Source organism: Dipodomys spectabilis, unplaced genomic scaffold, assembly GCF_019054845.1.
Source record: "Dipodomys spectabilis isolate Male_0828 unplaced genomic scaffold, ASM1905484v1 ptg000127l, whole genome shotgun sequence".
Lineage (NCBI taxonomy): Eukaryota > Metazoa > Chordata > Mammalia > Rodentia > Heteromyidae > Dipodomys > Dipodomys spectabilis.
This window is the reverse complement of record NW_024870804.1, coordinates 1,606,492-1,626,515: the sequence shown is the minus strand read 5'-3', so window position 1 is coordinate 1,626,515 and position 20,024 is coordinate 1,606,492. Positions and strand designations below refer to the sequence as shown.

At 41.0% G+C, this 20,024-nt stretch overlaps 1 protein-coding gene and 1 pseudogene across 6 annotated transcripts in view; one reads left to right on the top strand and one right to left on the bottom strand.

The window, feature by feature from the left end:
• Positions 1 to 20,024, bottom strand: part of LOC122116190 (acyl-coenzyme A synthetase ACSM4, mitochondrial) — a 49,998-nt gene that overhangs the window by 561 nt on the left and 29,413 nt on the right. For 4 of the 6 annotated variants that reach the window (XM_042689846.1, XM_042689848.1, XM_042689850.1 and 1 more), the window contains 9 exons: positions 15,671 to 15,814; positions 14,276 to 14,432; positions 11,095 to 11,174; positions 7,980 to 8,103; positions 5,805 to 5,885; positions 5,578 to 5,679; positions 4,751 to 4,878; positions 4,550 to 4,649; positions 2,579 to 2,698 (listed from right to left, as the gene is read on the bottom strand). In XM_042689846.1, the coding sequence (XP_042545780.1) occupies positions 2,579 to 2,698; positions 4,550 to 4,649; positions 4,751 to 4,878; positions 5,578 to 5,679; positions 5,805 to 5,885; positions 7,980 to 8,103; positions 11,095 to 11,174; positions 14,276 to 14,432; positions 15,671 to 15,814 (1,036 nt within the window). Of the gene's footprint in view, positions 1 to 2,578; positions 2,699 to 3,210; positions 3,386 to 4,549; positions 4,650 to 4,750; positions 4,879 to 5,577; positions 5,680 to 5,804; positions 5,886 to 7,979; positions 8,104 to 11,094; positions 11,175 to 14,275; positions 14,433 to 15,670; positions 15,815 to 20,024 lie in introns of those variants that run through there. The other 2 variants (XR_006148907.1, XM_042689849.1) reach the window with 2 other exon arrangements.
• Positions 7,050 to 7,147, top strand: LOC122116206 (annotated as a pseudogene).

Here is a 20,024-nt window from a genome sequence, read left to right as displayed (position 1 = left end):
GTGTGTGTGTGTGTGTGTGTGTGTGTGTGTGTGTGTGTTACTGGGGTTTGGACTCAAGGTCTTAGTCTCACTCAGTTTTCTGGGTGATCTTGCACTCTTACCACTTGAGTCACACCTCTCTGTTCTATTGTGATTTTGGAGTTCATGTAGACTTTTCAGCCCAGGATGGCTTACAACAGAGATTGTCCAGACCCCAGCCTCCTGAGGGGGCCAGGATTACAGGTGTGAGCCAGTCATCATAATGATTTTTAGTGCAAACTCGTGCTTTGCTAAATGAGCAGAGAATAATCCCTTGGCTTTCTCCCTAGGCCTCTTCTGCTCCAGAGAAATAGAGGTTAAACTTAAAATGTCAAGAAGTTCCTGGCATTGGAGAGGTGTGTGTGTGTGTGTTACTAGGTCTTGAACTCAGGGCCTAGCTGCTATTCCTTAGCTCAAGGCAAGAAGTTCCTGGCATTGGAGAGGTGTGTGTGTGTGTGTGTGTGTGTGTGTGTGTGTGTGTGTGTGTGTGTGTGTGTGTGTGTGTGTGTGTGTGTGTGTGTGTGTGTGTGTGTGTGTGTGTGTGTGTGTGTGTGTGTGTGTGTTACTAGGTCTTGAACTCAGGGCCTAGGTGCTATTCCTTAGCTCAAGGCTGGTGCTTTATCCCTGGTGCCAGCCCTGTACTTACAGTTTTTGCTGGTTTTGGAAATAAGATTCTCATGGACTTTCCTATCGGGCTGGATAGAACCATGATTCTCCAATAACAGTGTCTGGAATAGCTAGGATTAGAGTCATGAGCCAATGGCACCCAGACCATTGAAGGCTCTGAGAAGATTTTAAAGATAATTTGGAGTGTATACAGCTTTCTTGTACCCTGAGTTGATCATAAAATCATGTCTATTTTTCCTTTTCTCTAAATGAGTATATGTGTTTACAATGCATTCAAACTTATTTTCTGAAAAATCTAAATGTTACTCATTCAGTTTAATGGAGATATGGTTAAAATGGTTCATATGTTAAAAAATAAATTATCACTGGGTACACGTGGCTGAGATCTGAGGATCACCAATTATCTACCAATTATCTACAGTTAAGTACCGAAAAGCTGGAAGTGGAGCTGTGGCTCAAGTGGTAGAGTGATCCTTGAGCAAAACAGCTCAAGGACAGCCCCCAGGCCCTGAGTTCAAGCCCCAGGACTCACACACAAACACACACACACACACACACACACACACACACACACACACACACACACACAAAATTAACTGCCATTTGGTTGAAATGATGGCAACTGAAAGGAAACTGGAAGATCAGTCAACCGTCAACCAGTAGGGCTCCAGAGTAGAAGAAACTGCAGTACCATTTCTCTGTCTTGATATAGAATTTTCCTAAAGTCTTTTTTTTTTTTGGGGGGGGGGGGTCAGTCATGGGGCTTGAACTCTGGGCCTGGGCACTGTCCCTCAGCTCTTCAGCTCAAGGCTAGTGCTCTACCACTTGAGCCGCACTGCCATTTCTGGTTTTCTGGTGGTTAACTGGAGATAAAGAGTCTCACAGGCTTTCCTGCCCTGGCTGGCTTTGAGCCACAATCCTCAGATCCCAGCCTCCTGAGTAGCTAGGATTACAGGTATGAACCACCCGTGCCTGGCCTAAAGTCTTCTTTCAAAGGAAATTTCAGGAAGAAATTCATAGGTCTTTGGATCCTATCCTTTAGAGTCTTAATCTAGGCCACCTGATATTTAAATGAGGGCCCTTTAAATGTATAGGGGCATTAGAGTAAGACTACTGGATAGATGGATCCAGTGCCAATCCTAAAAATAAATTTATTGTATATTTTTTTTATCACCATTCCCAAATTCCTAATTAGTCTTATAAAGATACTTAGTGTTAGGCTGGGTGCTGGTGGCTCATACCTATAATCCTAGCTACTTAGGAGGCTGAGATATGAGATTCGAGGTTCAAAGCCAGCCTGGCTAGGAAAGTCCATGAGACTCTTATTTCCAATTAACCATCAGAACACTGGAAGTAGAGCTGTGGCTCAAAGAGGGTAGATTACTAGACGAGCAAAAGAGCTCAGGGACAGTGCCCAAGCCCTGAGGTCAAGCTCTACAACTGATAAAACAAAAGTCTTAGTGTTAGTAGTTTAGAGTTCATAAAATTCCTAGTTTATCAAGCATTTGTAGTGCCCTAATACAAAGCATTTTATTTTATTATTGTCTTTTAGTAGTTGTGCAGCAAAACATTTTAAGTCGAAATTCTTGGCTACATAAGCTGAAAAGTTAATTTCTATTACACAATGAGCTGTTGTAAAGTTAAAATCCAACAAAAGTCTATCTTCTGGGTTATACTTTGATTTGGTAAGGCAAACTTTTTTTTTTTTTTTTTTGGGTCCGGTCGTGGGTCCTGAACTCTGGGCCTGGGCGCTGTCCCTCAACTCTTCAGCTCAAGGCTAGCGCTCTACCACTTCAGCCACAGCACCACTTCCGGATTTTTCTTTTTGCTTATGTGATGCTGAGGAATCGAACCCAGGGCCTCATGCATGCAAGGCAAGCACTCTACCACTGAGCCACCTTCCCAGCCCCTGGTAAGGCAAACTTATACTTGCCTTTCTTGGATATTTGTAAGGTGCAGTTGATTTTTTCACATGATCCTGAAGCTCAAGAATTAACTGTTCAGGGTTAGATGATTTGAAGGGTGCAGATAAGACAATAAAAGCTTTCACCACCTGAACAGAAAAGTCAATTAGTATTGCCATTTGTTTTTCAGACACATGAAGGGCTCAGAACTATTGCAGAATATAGACACTGACTTAATAGCACATACACACAGGCCTGATGATAGCAAATAGCAGAGATTGCCTCTGAACACAGCTGAGTACAATTATAAAGTAAGGTTTTGAGATGGACATAAATGGGCTGTGAATGTGAAGGGGGCTAAGTTATATTTATATGTCACACCCTTAACAATTCAAAGAGAAGTGCACCATCACTGTAATCCTAGCTATGCAGCTGGCTGAGATCTGAGGATTATGGTTGAAGCCAGCTGTGGCAGGAAAGTCCCTGGGACTCCTATCTCCAGTAAACACCAAAAAAGCTGGAAGCAGAGCTGTGGTTCAATTGAGTACAGTGCTAGCCTTGAGCAGAGACAATCAGAGACAATACCCAGGCCCTGAATTCAAGCCCCAGAACCAACATAGAGAAAAACAAAACAAAAATAACAAACCAAAACTCCACGTACCAAAGAGGAAATCCTGTACAGTGTTCAGAGGAAGCTCAAAGGTCACTTCCACTTGAGTGCTGCTTTTAAATTGTTTCCACTTGCTGAGTCTTCAGGAAAACTTCCATGAGGAAAGGGACATTTTCCTCCTTTCCATACCCTAGAGCTTCCTAACCAAAGGCTATGTGTGTCATCCCTGTCATTAGGTTTAAACAGGCTGTTAAGATATTTGAGGACAATCTTCTGTGAGAAAATGTATTCAGAGCTCCATGACAATTATGCAGATAGTGAAATTTAATGCAGGCATTGTTCTCTCTCTCTTTTAAAAGGAATACTGTGGAGTATTATACTGTCTCTGGTGGTCTTGACACGGACCCTTACTGCCAATGACAGGCCTATGACCCAGATCTGTCTAGGTGCAGGGTGCTGTCCCTGACCTTTGTGCTCAAGGCAAGCATTCTACCACTTTAGCTATAGCTCCATTTCCAGCTTTTTTGGTTAATTGGTAATAAGAGCCTCATAGACTTTCCTCCTGGGGAAAGGACCACGATCCTCATATCTCAGCCTCCTGAGTAGCTAGGATTACAGGCATGAGTCCCTGGTGTTCAGATCATACTGGCTAGGGGTGTGGTCTAAAACAGGCAAACAAAATCTTGAGAGTTATTTGAAACAGTTGAAAAGAAAGCTTTCTCCTTCCTTAGAAGGAAGGAGAGGGGTTAAGCTGTATAACAACAAATTAAAGCTTGATTTATGTAACCGTAATCCCTCTGTTTTTAGCATTTTCAAATAAAAACAGTAAATTAGAACTTGCTGAGGTGAAGGCAACACAGCAGAGCCAGATGTGAAGAACGTCAACTTCACATAAATACTTAATGCAGCAATTGCTGAGTACAGCTCACTTACATGAGCTTCCCAAAATTATTTTATTTATTTATTTTGTCGGTCATGGGGCTTGAACTCTGGGCCTGGGCGCTGTCCCTCAGCTCTTCAGCTCAAGGCAAGAACCCTACCACTTGAGCTACAGCACCACTTCCGGTTTTCTAGTGGTTTATTGGAGATAGGAGTCTCATGGTCTTTCCTGCCCAGGCTGGCTTTGAACTGCGATCCTCAGATCTCAGCCTCCTGAGTAGCTACGATTACAGGCGTGAGCCACTGGCGCCTGGCCCAAAATTATTTTATAACAAGTCAGTTTGAGTTGAGTTCTGTTACTTGCTATCCAACCAAAACAATTCTCATCTTCTTGTGTTGATTTCCTGGGATACATTTGTGTTACATGTGTGCCTTAATTTTTGCTGTAGTAAAATGAGGACACAACTTGAAACTGTGAAATTGCTGCTTTAGTTAAAAATATTCATTGTACCTCTCCTCGGATTGGATCTGGACTACTGACAACAGCTGATTCCACAACTGCTGGGTGCTCAATCAACGCACTCTCCACTTCAAAGGGTCCGATGCGGTACCTGCAGAGGAAAAGGAGTTTGTGATCATCACAATCCCCAGGTAGGAGATCACCTGTTCTGAAACCTGCTCTTTCTTTCTAAGAGTGGTAGAATGTACAAACCCAGAGGATATAATGACATCATCAGCTCTTCCAACAAACCAAAAATAGCCATCACTGTCCATCACTCCTCGGTCTCCAGTGACATAGAAATCTCCTCTCATGGTGGCAGCAGTTTTTTCTGGATTATCCTAGGAATCAAAGATGACATTTGAGGATTCATTTGAACAGACTAGAGATCCGTGTGGGACACCCATTAAGTGACTAGCATATTATTCCTCCTGCTTTAAATAGAAATTATCTTTCTTTGGTGTGAGTATGCCGGTCCTGGGGTTTGAACTCAGGGTCTGGGCACTGTCCTTGAGCTCTTTTGCTCAAGGTTAGGGCTCTTTTACTTGAGCTACCTCTCCACTTCTGGCTTTTCTTGGTAGTTCCTTGGAGATAAGAGTCTCACAGGCTTTCCTGCCAGGGCTGGATTCAAACCATGATCCTCAGCTCTCAGCCTCCTGAGTAGCTAGGATTACAGGTGTGAGCCAGCAGGACTTGACAAGAAATTGTCTTTTAAAGATAGTTTTTTTTAAACATAACCTATAAAGGTCTAGAAGAATGTAATAAAAATTAAGCCTCTTTTCCTCCTTTATGGACCCTGTATTCTCCTCCTCCCCAACTGGTCCACTTTCCCTTTTGCAGGACAACCATTACATAAATTCTTATTTGTAGAATGTAATCTTTACTCTCAAGAGAGATGATATTCTCCTGATTTTGCAGCTGATAAAAATGATGTGGGATTTGTCCTTCGTTCATTTGTTATAAAGCAAGACATGGTGGATATGAACCTTGAATCTATATCTGTATTGAAGTGTTACTAGCCCTTTCTACATTTTTCATACCACATATTCAGAGAAGAAACAGAAGGGCCGTGTGGACTTTAGTCTGAGGGCAATTTCCCCTTCTGTGCCAGATGGTAAAATATTGCCATTTTCATCTATAATCTAAAATGAAAGAAATAATTTATGTTCTTACATTTTTTTCAGAAAGAGAAAACGAATTGAATAAAAAAACATTAAAACATTTGAAACATTCTTTGTTGAACCAGTTAGGTGTTTTCTCAACCGACCTGGACATCATAGGGTAATACTCCTTTCCCCATGGAGCCTGGCTTAATTTCTTGTCCTTTCTGATTGGCACAAATTATTCCCTGTAGAGAGGACATGTTTTACATAAGTATGCGGAAATTCATTTTCTTTCTCTTTTTCAGTGCTAGGGATTGAACTCAGGGCCTTATGTATGCGAGGTATGTACTCTACCACTGACTGAGCTATGAGCTATACCCCCAACTCAGAAATTCATTTTCTGTGGCTTGCTTATATCTTGACCATGAAACTTTAGATTCAGCTTTTTTTACATATTCTCAATATGAAAGATCATCTTCTGAAGCATATTATTTTATGGATTAGTAGTCCATAAACTTCGTGTGCATTAGAATGACTTATTCCGATCCAAGGAATTTGTTGGGAGATTTGAGAATTTACACTTCTACTAAATTCCCAGGTGATGCCAATGCTGCTGGGTTGAGGATCACAGTTTGAAAACTACTCCTTTTAGACTCTTTTTATGTACACTTTAGAATAAAGTCCCCACAGAGGCTGCCAGAGGTCCTTTTTTAGTATAGTGGAAAGATGAACCGCTCAGTTCTGAATCTCACCAACCCCTAACACACCTTTGAGATTTTTCTTGTGAAGGGAAGAGGCAGTCATACTGAGTAACCACAAAATTCTGCTTCTGCTAAACCTGATTGGGCTATTTACATGTCTTGGTAATTACTAAGAAAGCAAGGTATATCTGGGAAATTCTATAAAAATTTTGAGTATGAATGGGCACTTCAGGGGTTCTGTTATCAGTCTCGGGGGGCTGATGGGGCCCCAGATACAGTCATCTCTCTATGTGTATGGGTTCTACACCCTTGGACTCAACCAACCCTAAATTAGAAATATTCAGGGGAAAAATGAGTGTGTATTCAATGTGTTCTGGAATTATATGCCATTATTTTTTAAACAACAGCATAGGGCTGGGAAGGTGGCTCAGTGGTAGAGCGCTTGCCTTGCATGCTTGAGACCCTGGGTTCAATTCCTCAGCACCACATAAGCAAAAAGAAAAAAGCCAGAAGTGGCACTATGGCTCAAGTGGTAGAGCGCTAGCCTTGAGCTGAAGATCTGAGGGACAGCACTCAGGCCCAGAGCTCAGGCCCCACGACCGGACCCCCCAAAAAAAAAAAAACAAAAAAAACCCCAACAGCATAGCAACTAAACAGCATTGATACTGTTAGGCACTCTAAGAAATCTAGAGATGATTTGAAGTGTATATGCTTCTGTAGCACATACATGAAAATTAGAATGATACAGAAAGATTAGCATCAGTCTTAAAGATGACATGAAAATTCAGGAAGCATTTCACTTTTCTTTTTTTAAAAACAGTTATAGGGGCAGGGGATAAGAAAAAGTAATAAAAGGGGTAAAATATCACAGTGAAACCTCTCACATTATGCAAATAATATGTGCTGGATACAGTAATGTATCCAGGAGGTCTGAGGGTTATACGAAAGTTCTATGCCATAAGGGAGCTGAGCATCTGAGAATTTTGGTATCTTCTGGAATTGATCTCCCTTGACTTTTTTAAATGCTGGCTTTGGGCCTTGAACTCAATGCCTGGGTTTTGTTCCTTAGCTGTTTTGGTCAAGGATGGCACTCTACCACTTGAACCACAGCTCTACTTCTGGTTCTTTTGCTGGTTAGTTAGAGATAAGAGTCTCATAGACTTTCCTGCTCAGAGAGAACTGAGATTCTCAGATCTCAGCCTCTTGAGTAGCTAGGATTATAAATGTGAGCCACTGGTGCCTAGCACTTTCTTTTTCTTTTTCTTCCTTCCTTCCTTCCTTCCTTCCTTCCTTCCTTCCTTCCTTCCTTCCTCCCTCCCTCCCTCCCTTCCTTCCTTCTTCCCTCACTCCCTTCCTCTTTCTTTCCCTCCCTCCTTCCTTTCTGCCAGTAATGGGGATTGAACTAAGGGCCTCACACTATTCCTTAGCTTTTTCTATACCTCCACTACCAACTTTTTTGATGATTAACTTGAGATAAAAGTCTCACAGGCTTACCTGGGTGGCCTGGCTTTGAATCTCAGCCCTCAGATCTCAGCCTTTTGAGTAACTGGGATTACAAGTGTGAGCCACCAATACCTGGCTTCCCCTAACTTCTGAAGGACAGCTATTCTAAACTTAAGCTTTGCCCTTTAAATATACCACTTCTGTCTGTCCATAGCCTTCATACAACTCCAGTCCAGTTTGCATCTTCCACTGTTCTAGCACCTCGGGGTTGAGTGGTTCTCCTCCTGTTAAGCAGTGCTGCAGCTTCTTGAATTTATATCTGGAGAGACAGAGTTGTACTTAGTCTTTGGGGGAAAATCTGATTATCTCTCACTGTAAGATAATTCAGATATTCAAGCAACAACCAAAACAGCTAAGACCAAGTCTTAGGAAAGTTCATTCCACAAATATTTCTTTTCTTTTTTTTTTTGGGGGGGGGGGGTCTGGGCACTGTCCCTCAGCTCTTCAGCTCAAGGCTAGCGCTCTACCACTTGAGCCACAGTGCCACTTCCCGCTTTTTTCTTTTTGCTTATGTGGTGCTGAGGAATTGAACCGAGGGCCTCAGGCATGCAAGACAAGCGCCCTACCACTGAGCCACCTTCTCCAGCCCTCCACAAATATTTCTTGAATCCCTCTTATATTCTGGGCGTTGTTCTAGTCATGTGAAGTGACATTCATCACATTAGTGATGAATAAATGTTTTCTGAACAAGCTTACATTTTGGAAGGAAGAGGTGAATTTAGTTATCAATGGGATAAAAGTAGAGAGAAATTTTAATGATGATATTAAGTGCTCATAAGATAAATGAGTTAACAGCCCACATTAATTGGATAGTTGTCTTGCAGTAAGGACTTTTTGAACACTCTTAGGATTCTCACTACCCCTATGTATATGTGTGTCTGTGCATGTGTGTTGGTCTGGAGCTTGAACTCAGAGTCTAAGATCTGTCTCTGAGCTTTTTGCTCAAGGCACTTGAGTCACAGTTCCCCTTATGGAGTTTTTGGTGGTTATTTGTAGAATAACAGTTTTACAGACTTTTCTGCCCTGGCTGGCTTTGAACCATGATCCTCAGATCTCAGCCTTCTGCACAACTTCTATATTACAGATGAGGAATTTGAGGCCTGGGGAAGTTAAAGAACTTGCTAAAGCCTTTACAGATAATAAAGTACTGAGTTCTATGTTTTCTACTGTGCATTTAACACTTGTCAGGCTGATCTCACTAGTATGTCTTTTACACCAAATTTCTGTCACAATCCTATGGAGTGACTCAATCTATTTATGGATGGAGTTTATGGAGGTCATCTGGAGTGTACAAGGTCACATGATTAGAAGTAGCAAAGTGCTGTCTATTTGTATTCGAAGCTTAGGTTTTAACTAGTGGGCTTGAGTAAGAAAGCCTGGAACAGCCAAACTTTCATATGAACAAGTCCCAAATGGGAAGAAAGATGTGGCTTGGACACAAATTGTGTGTATTTTCCATAATCCTTAAAAATAGCTTTTGAGTTATCCTTGAAATGCAAACAATATCTATCTATCTATCTATCTATCTATCTATCTATCTATATATCTATATCTATATATAGATATATCTGTATCTATATCTATATATATCTTGAGGGCTTTGAGGAATTGGCACTGACCAGGAAAAGGGGAGATTCACATAGGTGCTTTATTCTATTTTATCATACTTCCTGGGCATCTTAAACACCGGTAGGAATGGAAGATGAACAACTTTGCAAATCTCTTATTGGTTCTTTCTTCCTTTCTCTTCTCATTTATGGAATTTTAATTTGTTCTATGAATGTACACTGAAACTCTCCTGAATGGGTAGTTAATTTGGTTAAACTGAATATAACTTTCAAATCATAAGGGTAATCGTAGCTACTCAGGAGGCTGAGATCAGAGGATCAATTACAATTCAGAGCCAGCCTGGGCAAGGAAAGTCTGTGAGACTCTTATCTCCAATTAACCATCAGAAAAACAGAAGTGGCACTGTGGCTCAAGTGGTAGAATGCTAGACTTGAGCTGAAGAGCTCAGGGACAACATCCAGGCCCAGAGTTCAAGCCCTATGACAGACAAAAAAAAATCATAAGGCTATATTAATTTATGTCCAAGGCAGTATAAATAGGTTTATTTTTTGTTTTATTTGAGGAGACTGATTCTAAATGAGTGTTTCCAAAAGTGGTACCAGCTAAGGGCTGATGGCTCATACTTGTAATTTTAGCTATTCAGGAGGCTGAGATCTGAGGGTCATGGTTCAAAGTCAGATGGGGCAGGAAAGTCTATGAGACTTTTATCTCCAATTAACCACCAAAAATCTGGGAGTAGAGCTGTGGCTCAGGTGGTAGATGGTAGCCTTGAGCAAAAAAACCCTCAGGGATAGTACCTAGGACTTGGGCACACACACACACACACACACACACACACACACACACACACACACACTCATACAAAATGAGAATTTTTTTTTTTGGGGGGGGGGGGTCCGGTTGTAGGGCCTGAACTCTGGGCCTGGATGCTGCTCTTCAGTTCAAGGCTAGCACTCTACCACTTGAGCCACAGCGCCACTTCCGGCTTTTTTCTTTTTGTTTATGTGGTGCTGAGGAATTGAACCCAGGGCCTCAAGCATGCAAGGCAAGTGCTCTACCACTGAGCCACCTTCCCAGCCCTGAGAAAAATTTTTAATGAGAGTCCTGAGATTACAGGACTCTGGTAAATGGGAAGATATCTACATTTTCCTAGAAAATAGTCTATTTTATTTTGTGCCAGTCCTGGGGCTTGAACTGAGTGACCTTGCACCCTTTTCTGTTTTGTTCAAGGCTGGTGTTGTACCCCTTGGGCAACACCTCCGCTTCTGGCTTCTTTTTTGGTTAACTGGAAGTAAGTATCTCTTGGATTTGTGTACCTAGGCTGGCTTCAGACCATGATCCTCAGATCTCAGCCTCATGAGCAGCTAGGATTACAGGCCTGAGCCATCAGCATCTAGCTTTAGAGGATGTTTTAAATTGGGATATGCTTTTTATTGTTACAGGGCTTTAGTCAACAGCTAGTTGCAGTTTGTCCTAAGCTGGATGAAGGGAGATGCAATGCATCTAGTCAGTGTGCTGCTCACCCTCTTTTACCTAGGATGCCCCCCAGGACACAGAAGTATTTGGTCCAGAATGTCAGTAGTGGGGAGACTGAGAAACCTTGAGCGGTCCTGTGCTGACAACAGGAGTTCCAGGTGATGGCCTCTATTTGTGGCTCAGGTGGAATATTGTGTTCACATACCTTTTAAGGTCTTTCTGCACAAGCATCCGGTACACGGTAGGAGCACAGCACAAGGTTGTGATGGGGTAAGTGGTAAGCGTCTGGATGATGGAAAATGACAGACATGTCAGAAGAGGTCTGTTAAAGGGCACAACTCTTATTATCTACTATGAGTGTTGCTCTACCTCATGGAAACTGCTAGAAATAAGAAAACTAAAGCCAGGTGCAGATGGCTCAGGCCTGCAATCCTAGCTACTCAGGACGCTGAGATCTGAGGATCATGGTTCAAAGCCAGCCCAAGCAGGGAAGTCCGTGAGACTCTTATCTCCAATTAACCACCAGAAAACCAAAAGTGGCACTGTGGCTCAAGTGGTAGAGCACTCACCTTGAGCTGAAGAGCTGAGGGACAGCACCCAAGCCCAGAGTTCAAGCCACATGACCAATCAAAAAAAAAAAAAATTGTTAGGCACACTATGCCCCCAGTTCCTTAAATCAAATAATGACATAGGCATCTTCAAACTGGAGATAATTTAGAGATCCTCTTTCTTTTCTTTTTTTTGGGGGGGTCCAGTCGTGGGGCCTGAACTCTGGGCCTGGGCGCTGTCCCTCAGCTCTTCAGCTCAAGGCTAGTACTCTACCACTTTCAGCCATAGCGCAACTTCCAGCTTTTTTCTTTTTGCTTATGTGGTGCTGAGGAATTGAACCCAGGGCCTCAGGCATGCAAGGCAAGTGCTCTACCACTGAGCCACCTTCCCAGCCCAAGATCCTCTTTCTAACAACTTCCACTGTTCCATTGTGTCACTTAATATATTAGCATTTTGTGTTAAAATTAATTATTTGGGAGATGTATGTATAGGCTATCTGGATTGCTACAGATCAAGAATCATTTTTGATCTGTAAATGAGCATTTCTACCATATGTATTTAGTCCTTCAATCTATAGAGTTCTCAAAATGCATAGAATACACACACTGTCTTTGTAAACTAAACTGAATCATGCCAGATGTATGGTGCACATCTGTTATACCAGCTACTTGAGAGCTGGAGGCAGGATTATGAATAAAAAGCCTGACTGGGCTACCTAATGAGTTCAAGTCCAGCTTGGGCAACTCACACAAGACATTAGCTTAAAACAAATTTTTTTTAAAAAAGCATACAGGATTACATGTATAGATGCCCAAACAAATTGACTGAAGTATGTTATACTCAGAAGAGGATTCCACTGGCATAACTCCTTTAAACAACTAACTTTAACAAAATGCACACTAAGAAGCTGAAACGTGTTGTGGGAGAGGTAGAGGTAAAGGAAAGAATGGACTGTGAGTGAAGAGTGGACGAGTGGGTGAATACAGTCATAATATTTCATGTGCATATGTGAAACTGGAACCAGGTTACTTGAAAGGATGAGTGGGGTTGGAAGAGATGGGGAGAATAATGGTTGGGGTAACATTAATCAAGATGCATTGTATCATATCTGACATGTTGAATTGAAACCCTTTTGTATAACTATTTAAAGATAATAATACAGAAAGCTCTGAGGGATGTGGCTTAGTGGTGAGTTCAATTCTCAAGGAATACACAAAACACCTTGTTTTAAACAAATACAAGGTTTTAAACTGCAAAGTAAACTCATCTTCATAAGCCTCTGTAGAACTGATGTAGAGGACTGGGAAGGTGGCTCACTGGTAGAGTGCTTGCCTTGCGTGCATGAGGCCCTGGGCTCTATTCCTCAGCATCACATAAGCAGAAAAAAAAAATCTGGAAGTGGCACTGTGGCTCAAGTGGTAGAGCCTAGCCTTGAGCTGAAGAGCTGAGGGACAGCGTCCAGGCCCAGAGTTCAGGCCCCATGACCGGACCCCCACAAAAAACCAAAACCAACCAAACAAACAAAACTAATATAGAGACGGTAGTTCTAATGTTACTCTACATTTCTCTTAAAGCTCATCAAGCTCCTGGGTGCCAATGGCTACTCAGGAGGCTGAGCCCTGAGGATAGTGGTTTGAAGCCAACCACGGCAGATAAATTTATGAAATAGTGGTTTGAAGCCAACCACAGCAGATAAGTATATGAAACTCTTATCTCCAACAAACTACTCAGAAAAAGCCAGAAGTGGAGCTGTGGCTCAAGTGGTAGAGCACAAAGAAGCTCAGGGACAGTGCTCAGGCTGAGTTCAAGCCCAAGACAAAAGAAAGAGAGAGAGAGAGAGAGAGAGAGAGAGAGAGAGAGAGAGAGAGAGAGAGAGAGAAGGAGAGAGAGAGAGAGAGAGAGAGAGAGAGAGAGAGAGAGAGAGAGAGAGAGAGAGAAGAGAGAGGAAAGAAGAGAAAAAAAGACCCTTAAGCCTGGGCTGGGAAGGTGGCTCAGTGGTAGAGCACTTGCCTTGCAAAGCATGAGGCCCTGGGTTCGATTCCCGAGCACCACATAAGCAAAAAGAAAAAAGCCGGAAGTGGCGCTGTGGCTCAAGTGGTAGAGCGCTAGCCTTGAGCTGAAGAGCTGAGGGACAGCACTCAGGCCCAGAGTTCAGGCCCCACAACCGGACCCAAAAAAAAAAAAAAAAAAAAAGACCTTTAAGCCATCTTGTCAGACAAGTTAGAAAACTAACAGAGTGAACATTGCTTTATTTTCACGCGTGTGGTGCATAATTAATAATCTATTTTGTTAAGCTTAATTGATTTTTCATGGGTAAGAAATAACTGGCTGAAATCACATTTTTCTAAAGGTTAGTTATCAAATATCTCAATCTAGTTATTTCTGGTTAAAAAGTAAGTTCATGCCTGGTTTCTGGAAGAGTACTAGGGCCTGCAAATTAAAATGGGATGTATAGTGTTTAGAGAGGAGGGAAAGAGAGAATAGATACAATGACCCCCTCCACCACCAGTCTCTTCCACAAGGAATTCAGACAGATCAACTATTATCTTTTCCCCCCTACTGAATCAGAAACAAAATGTTTACTAAAATTTAAGACTTCTATGATTTAGAACAAAGCTCCTAAGCAGCCACATTTTAGTGATATTAGTAAATCCCGAACAGTGGGAAGCAAAATATATATTTTGTACTGACCAATTTTGTGGGTGATCTCTTTCTACTCTGTTAAATACATCCAGAAACCAGATCTCTAGAGGCTATTCTGAAGCATCATTTCCATGTGGTTTTTGTGAGAGAAAGGAGGTCTTCTAGAGATTATGTAAATAGAGGTAAATACGTACATCTAGGAAGGTGTTAGTGTCAAACTGGACCATCTGGTGCACAAAAACACAGGCACCCCGAAGCCAGGAAGAAAATACACTACCAATGGCAGCTTTGATCCAGCCTGTATCAGACATATTCCACATGATATCTGAGGACTTCAAGTCTAACCAGTACCTAAGTGATACACAGAGGCAACAAAACAGCAAAAATAAATTATGAGTATGTATTCTATTTATTATAGATTTAAACATACTATATTATATTACAATATAATATAGAGCATTATAATATATAGTAGTAATATATGTATGTTTGTATATTCTATGTATTTGTATTATGGCACACAATATTATCTATTTATCTGTGATTATACACAATATATTATATATTATGGTTTTGGGTTTTTTTTGTTTGTTTTGTTTTTGGGCAGTTGTGGAGTGGGAACTCAGGGCCTGCGCACTGTCCCTGAGCTTTTCCTACTCAAGGATAGTGCTCTACCACAGCTCCACGTCTGGTTTTCTGGTGGTTGATTGGAGATAGGAGTTTCACAGACTTTCTGCCCAGACTGGCTTTGAACCTGGATCCTCAGATCTCAGTCTCCTGAGTAGCTAGGATTACAGGTGTGAGCCATCAGCACCTGGTGATATTAGGTATTTATGATATAGATAAGATTTACTATAACATATAAGACATTATACACTATATTTATAGATAATATATATTTACACATTTATATTATAATTGCATATGTATATGTAATGTTTAATTATATATTATAGTTATCTATGTATATAAATATACTGATATATATATAAAGATAAAAAGAAATGTGTATGATTCTATTTCTCACTTGTCTTAGAGTTTTTAGAATCCTATGTGTTTTGGGAGTGGAATGCGAGACTGAATTTGGCATAATTTTGTCAGTTTGTCCATTGAAGAAACAGGTCTTTATTGAGCAATTTATGCTATACTAGGCATATATCTTCCGGTGAGCAAGATAGACTAGATCTCTTAGTGTAGAGGGACAGGAGGGAATAGTATACAATAAGGTAAATTAAGTATATTAAAAATATTGTAATTTCAAGAACTGATAAAGTGATATGAGGAAAATAAAATAGAGCAATGTCCCAGTTTTAGATAGCCTTTCTTTTAGGAAGTCCCTCTGGATAGACTATTATTTTTTCTGTAATGAGAAGAGAATGTCAGACATGCTATTATGGGATTGAACCAAAGTTGAATGATAAGTTTTTGCTTGTTCTGGTGGATAGATGGCACTGTATTTACTGAGCCAGGGTGGAGCAAAGGCCTAAAGGGTTCTGTTTTATAGATGGTATATCCACTCAAGGAAAGGTATCAGGTAGGCAGGATTAGCTTAAGAGAAAGTTTATTAAAAACAAACATTTTCTCCCTACCTTCCGCAAAGGGCATACCCAATACCAAGGCTACTCTGTGAGTGCTGAGCCATCTTAGGGGAGCCCGTGGTTCCACTGGTGAAATAAATGGCCATTGGTTCTTGACTTCCTGTCTCCACACAGCTGTGCTCTTCAGAAGCAGATCTGCAAAATATGGACCCCAAAATGGTAGCTGAAAATGCTGCATCAGTTTCACTTTGCTATTGCTTTTGTTCTGCTACTTTTACCCTTTTGTAACCACAAGATAGTTAATAGAACTGAACCTAGTTCGAAGCTTTGCCAGGTGCTAGTGGCTCATGCCTTTATTCTGTATTCTCCTACTCAGGAGGCTAAGATCTGAGGATGGTGGTTTGAAGCCAGACAGGTTAGAAAAGTCTATGGCAATCTGATTATCTCCAATTAACCAGCAAAATGTTGGAAGTAGAGGCTCAAGTGGTGGAGACCACCAGTCTTGAGTGAAAAAGCCAAGTCAGCGTCTGAGGCTGTGAGTTCAATCCCAGTACCAGAATCCCCACCCTCACCCCGGCAAAAAAAAGTCCCAAGTTTTCGTGTGTGTGTGTGTGTGTGTGTGTGTGTGTGTGTGTGTGTGTGTGTGTGTGTGTGTGTGTGTGTGTGTGTGTGTGTGTGTGTGTGTGTGTGTGTGTGTCAGTTGTGGGGTTTGAACTCAGGGCCTAGTAATCCTCAGATGGCAGCCTCCTGGATAGCTAGGATTACAGGCGTGAGCCACCGATTTTTAAGATATCTTAGAAGGGACTTTGAAAATTAGTGCCAAGTTTAGTAGCTTAAGTATTTTTTTTTTTTTTTGGGGTCTGGTCATGGGGCCTGAACTCTGGGCCTGGGCGCTGTCCCTCAGCTCTTCAGCTCTAGGCTAGCGCTTTACCACTTGAGCCACAGCGCCACCTCTGGCTTTTTTCTTTTGCTTATGTGGTGCTGAGGAATCGAACCCAGGGCCTCAGGCATGCAAGGCAAGCACTCTAGCACTGAGCCACCTTCCCAGCCCATAGCTTAAGTATTTTTTAAGCTTATCTTCCTATAGACCAAATAGGTAGCCAAGGTAACTTTCAATATTAATTTTACAAAAGGATATGCATTTAATTTCTTTAATTTTCTTTCCTAAGTCTGTTTTAATCTGAGAATAAAAAAAAAAAAACAGCATTGAGCTAGGTGCCAGTGGCCTACTCCTGTGATAGTTACTCAGGCAGCTGAGATTTGTGGTTTAAAGCCAGCCAGGGAAGGAAAGTTTATGAGACTCTCCAATTAGCCCCCAAAGTAAAAGCTAGAAGTAGAGCTGTGGCTCAAGAGTGCTAGCCTAGAGCAAAAAGTCTCAGGGATAGCACCTTAGCACATAGCACCTTAGAACTGAGTTCTAGTCCTAAGGCCAGCACAAATAAACAAAGAAAATGAAAAAGCTTTTAGCAATGAGATATGATCCGTGGCTGCTTTGAAATTATGTCATTCTAAAGTCTTTAAAGGAAGATTTTCTCCATCTTGAAAACCACTCCAAAGATACAGATTTCAATTGAAATTCATGTAATTGTAGAGCCCTTTTCCTTTTGGGACACTTTTAAAATGTCTTAGAGACTCAATTGAACATTGCTGCATTATTTTGGGTAGGAGTTGCTTAAATTAGGGTGTTTGCTGTTCACAGAATGACTAAAATAGCTGGGATAAGGAGAAAACAGAAAACTTCAACTTACATGTACTTGAAAAAACTCACCCTTTAATATTTTTGAGCATTTGTATAATATGTAAAAGCACAGGTATATCATTTTAAAGTAAATAAATGTGTTAAGGGAATGTGTTAACATATTTCATTGATATTTGTGCATATTACAATAGACTGGAAGCCACTACCTTAGGAATCACTTCAGTGTTGGATCACTTGCTAATAATAATAGTAATTCCAATTTAGTAGTTAGTAATTATGGAGTAATTTTTTGTGTGCTGGTACTGGGGCTTGAACTCAGTGCTTGCTTACCTTGCTCACTCAAGTGCTCTTGCTTAGCTTTTTCATTCAAGTTCTCTACTGCTTGAGCAGATACATCCACTTCTGACTTTTTGCTGATTAAGCAGAGATAAGAATCTCCCAGACTTTTCCTCCCAGACTGTTTTCAAACTATAATCCTCAAATCTCAGCCTCTTGAGAGTTTCACAGATGTAAAGCTTCTACACCCAAGTGATAACTTTTTGTTAAGCATCATGTGGAGCATTTGTCATGGTCTATCATATTTGATTCTGCTAGCTCCATGCACTAGATACTACTGTTACCTTTATTTTTTTGTTTTTGTCAGCTGAGCCTGAACCCTGGGCCTGGGCACTGTCCCTCAGCTCTTCAGCTCAAGCTAATGCTGTACCACTTGAGCCACAGCGCCACTTCCAGCTTTTTCTGCTTATGTGATACTGAGGAATTGAACCCAGGGCCTCATGCGTGCAAGGCAAGCACTCTACCACTGAGCCACCTTCCCAGTTACCTTTATTTATTTATTTATTTATTTTTGGGTCTGGTCGTGGGGCCTGAACTCTTGGCCTGGGTGCTGTCCCTCAGCTCTTCAGCTCAAGGCTAGCGCTCTACCACTTGAGCCACAGCGCCACTTCCGGCTTTTTTTTCTGCTTATGTGGTGCTGAGGAATCGAACCCAGGGCCCTAAGCATGCAAGGCAAGCGCTCTACCACTGAGCCACCTTCCCAGCCCCGTTACCTTTATTTTATAGAGGAGTTACACACAATATAGAAGTGTTATTTGACTTAATTAAGGTTTATAAAAGACACAAGGATTTTTTTAAAAAAAAGTAACCAGGTGCTGGTAGCTCATGCCTGTAATCCTAGCTGCTAGAGAGCCTGAATTATGAGGATCATGGTTTGAAGCCAGCCCAGGCAGAAATGTCCATGAGACTCTCATCTCTGATTAATTGCGAATTAATCACCAGAAAACTCAAAGTGGAGCTTTGGCTCAAGTGGTAGAGAGCTATCCTCAAGAACAAAAGCTCAGAGACAGTGCCCAGGCCCTGAGTTAGAAAACTAATAAAAAGAAAGGAAAGAAAAACCTATTTGACATCTCCTTGAAGCATAACACTATCAATCTTTTTCTTTTTTTTTCTTTTTCTTTTTTGTTGTTGTTGGTGGTGGTGTGGGGCTTGAACTCTCAGGGCCTGGGATACTGTCCCTAAGCTTTTTTTGCTCAAGGCTAGTGCTCTATTACTTTGAGCCACCGAGCCACTTCCAGTTTTCTGGTGGTTAATTAGACATAAGAATTTCACAGACTTTCCTGCCCATGATGTCTTTGAACCTCTATCCTCAGATCTCAGCCTCCTGAATAGCTAGAATTACAGATGTGAGCTACCAGTGCCTGGCCTCTATTTTTTTTTTTTTTACATCTTAGGAAGCACTTTTTCCAAGTATCAGCTTATTTTATCTTTTAAACTAAACTAGATATGTGTAGCATAATAACCTCATTTTACACAGGAAGAAAACTGAGGCTAACATCTTTGTTTATTCATAAGTGAATAAATAATTGATTTATTTAATAATTTTTTCCTAAGCACTCAGTGATGTGTAGTTAGTTCCTGGGGATAAAGTGATCAACAAAACAGACAAAGCCGTTATTTTTTTAGAGCATATAGTTTAGGGCAGGAGTTGGTAAATATTTTTTTATTAAGCATCACCAAATATTTAGGATTTATGAACCCTAGATGTTTCCGCTGCAAGTACTCAACTCTGCTGTTATAACAAAAGCAATCTTGAACATTGTGTGTATATATATATATATATATATATATATATATATATATACACACACACACATATATATGTGTGTATATTATATATATGAATTATATATAAATATATATGTATATATATATGCACAGCTGTGGTCAAATAAAGCTTTATTTACAAAAACAAGTATTAGGCCAGATTTAGCCTCTAGGCCCTAATTTATGGATCCCTACTCTAGAGGGAAAAACAAAATCTAAGGGAGCAAACAATTGGACCTGATCATTTAGGTAATGAGAATGCTGTGAAGAAAACAAGAGTGTGATGTGATAGAAGGCTTTGTAATTCTACTCTGGTTACGTTATTCAGGAAAACCCTCAGGATACAGCATTTGAAATAAAATCTTTCCTTTCCTTTCCTTTTTCTCTCCCTTCCTTCCTTTCTTTCTTTCTTTCTTTCTTTCCTTCTTCCTTCCTTCCTTTCTTTTTCTTTTTCTTTTTTTGCTTATGTGGTGCTGGGGAATTGAACCTAGGGCCTCAGGCATGCAAGGCAAGGCTCTACCACTGAGCCACCTTTCCAGACCCTTCTTTCTTTCTTTCTTTTTTTCTTTCTCTAGCTCTCTCTCTCCCTCCTTCCCTCCCTCT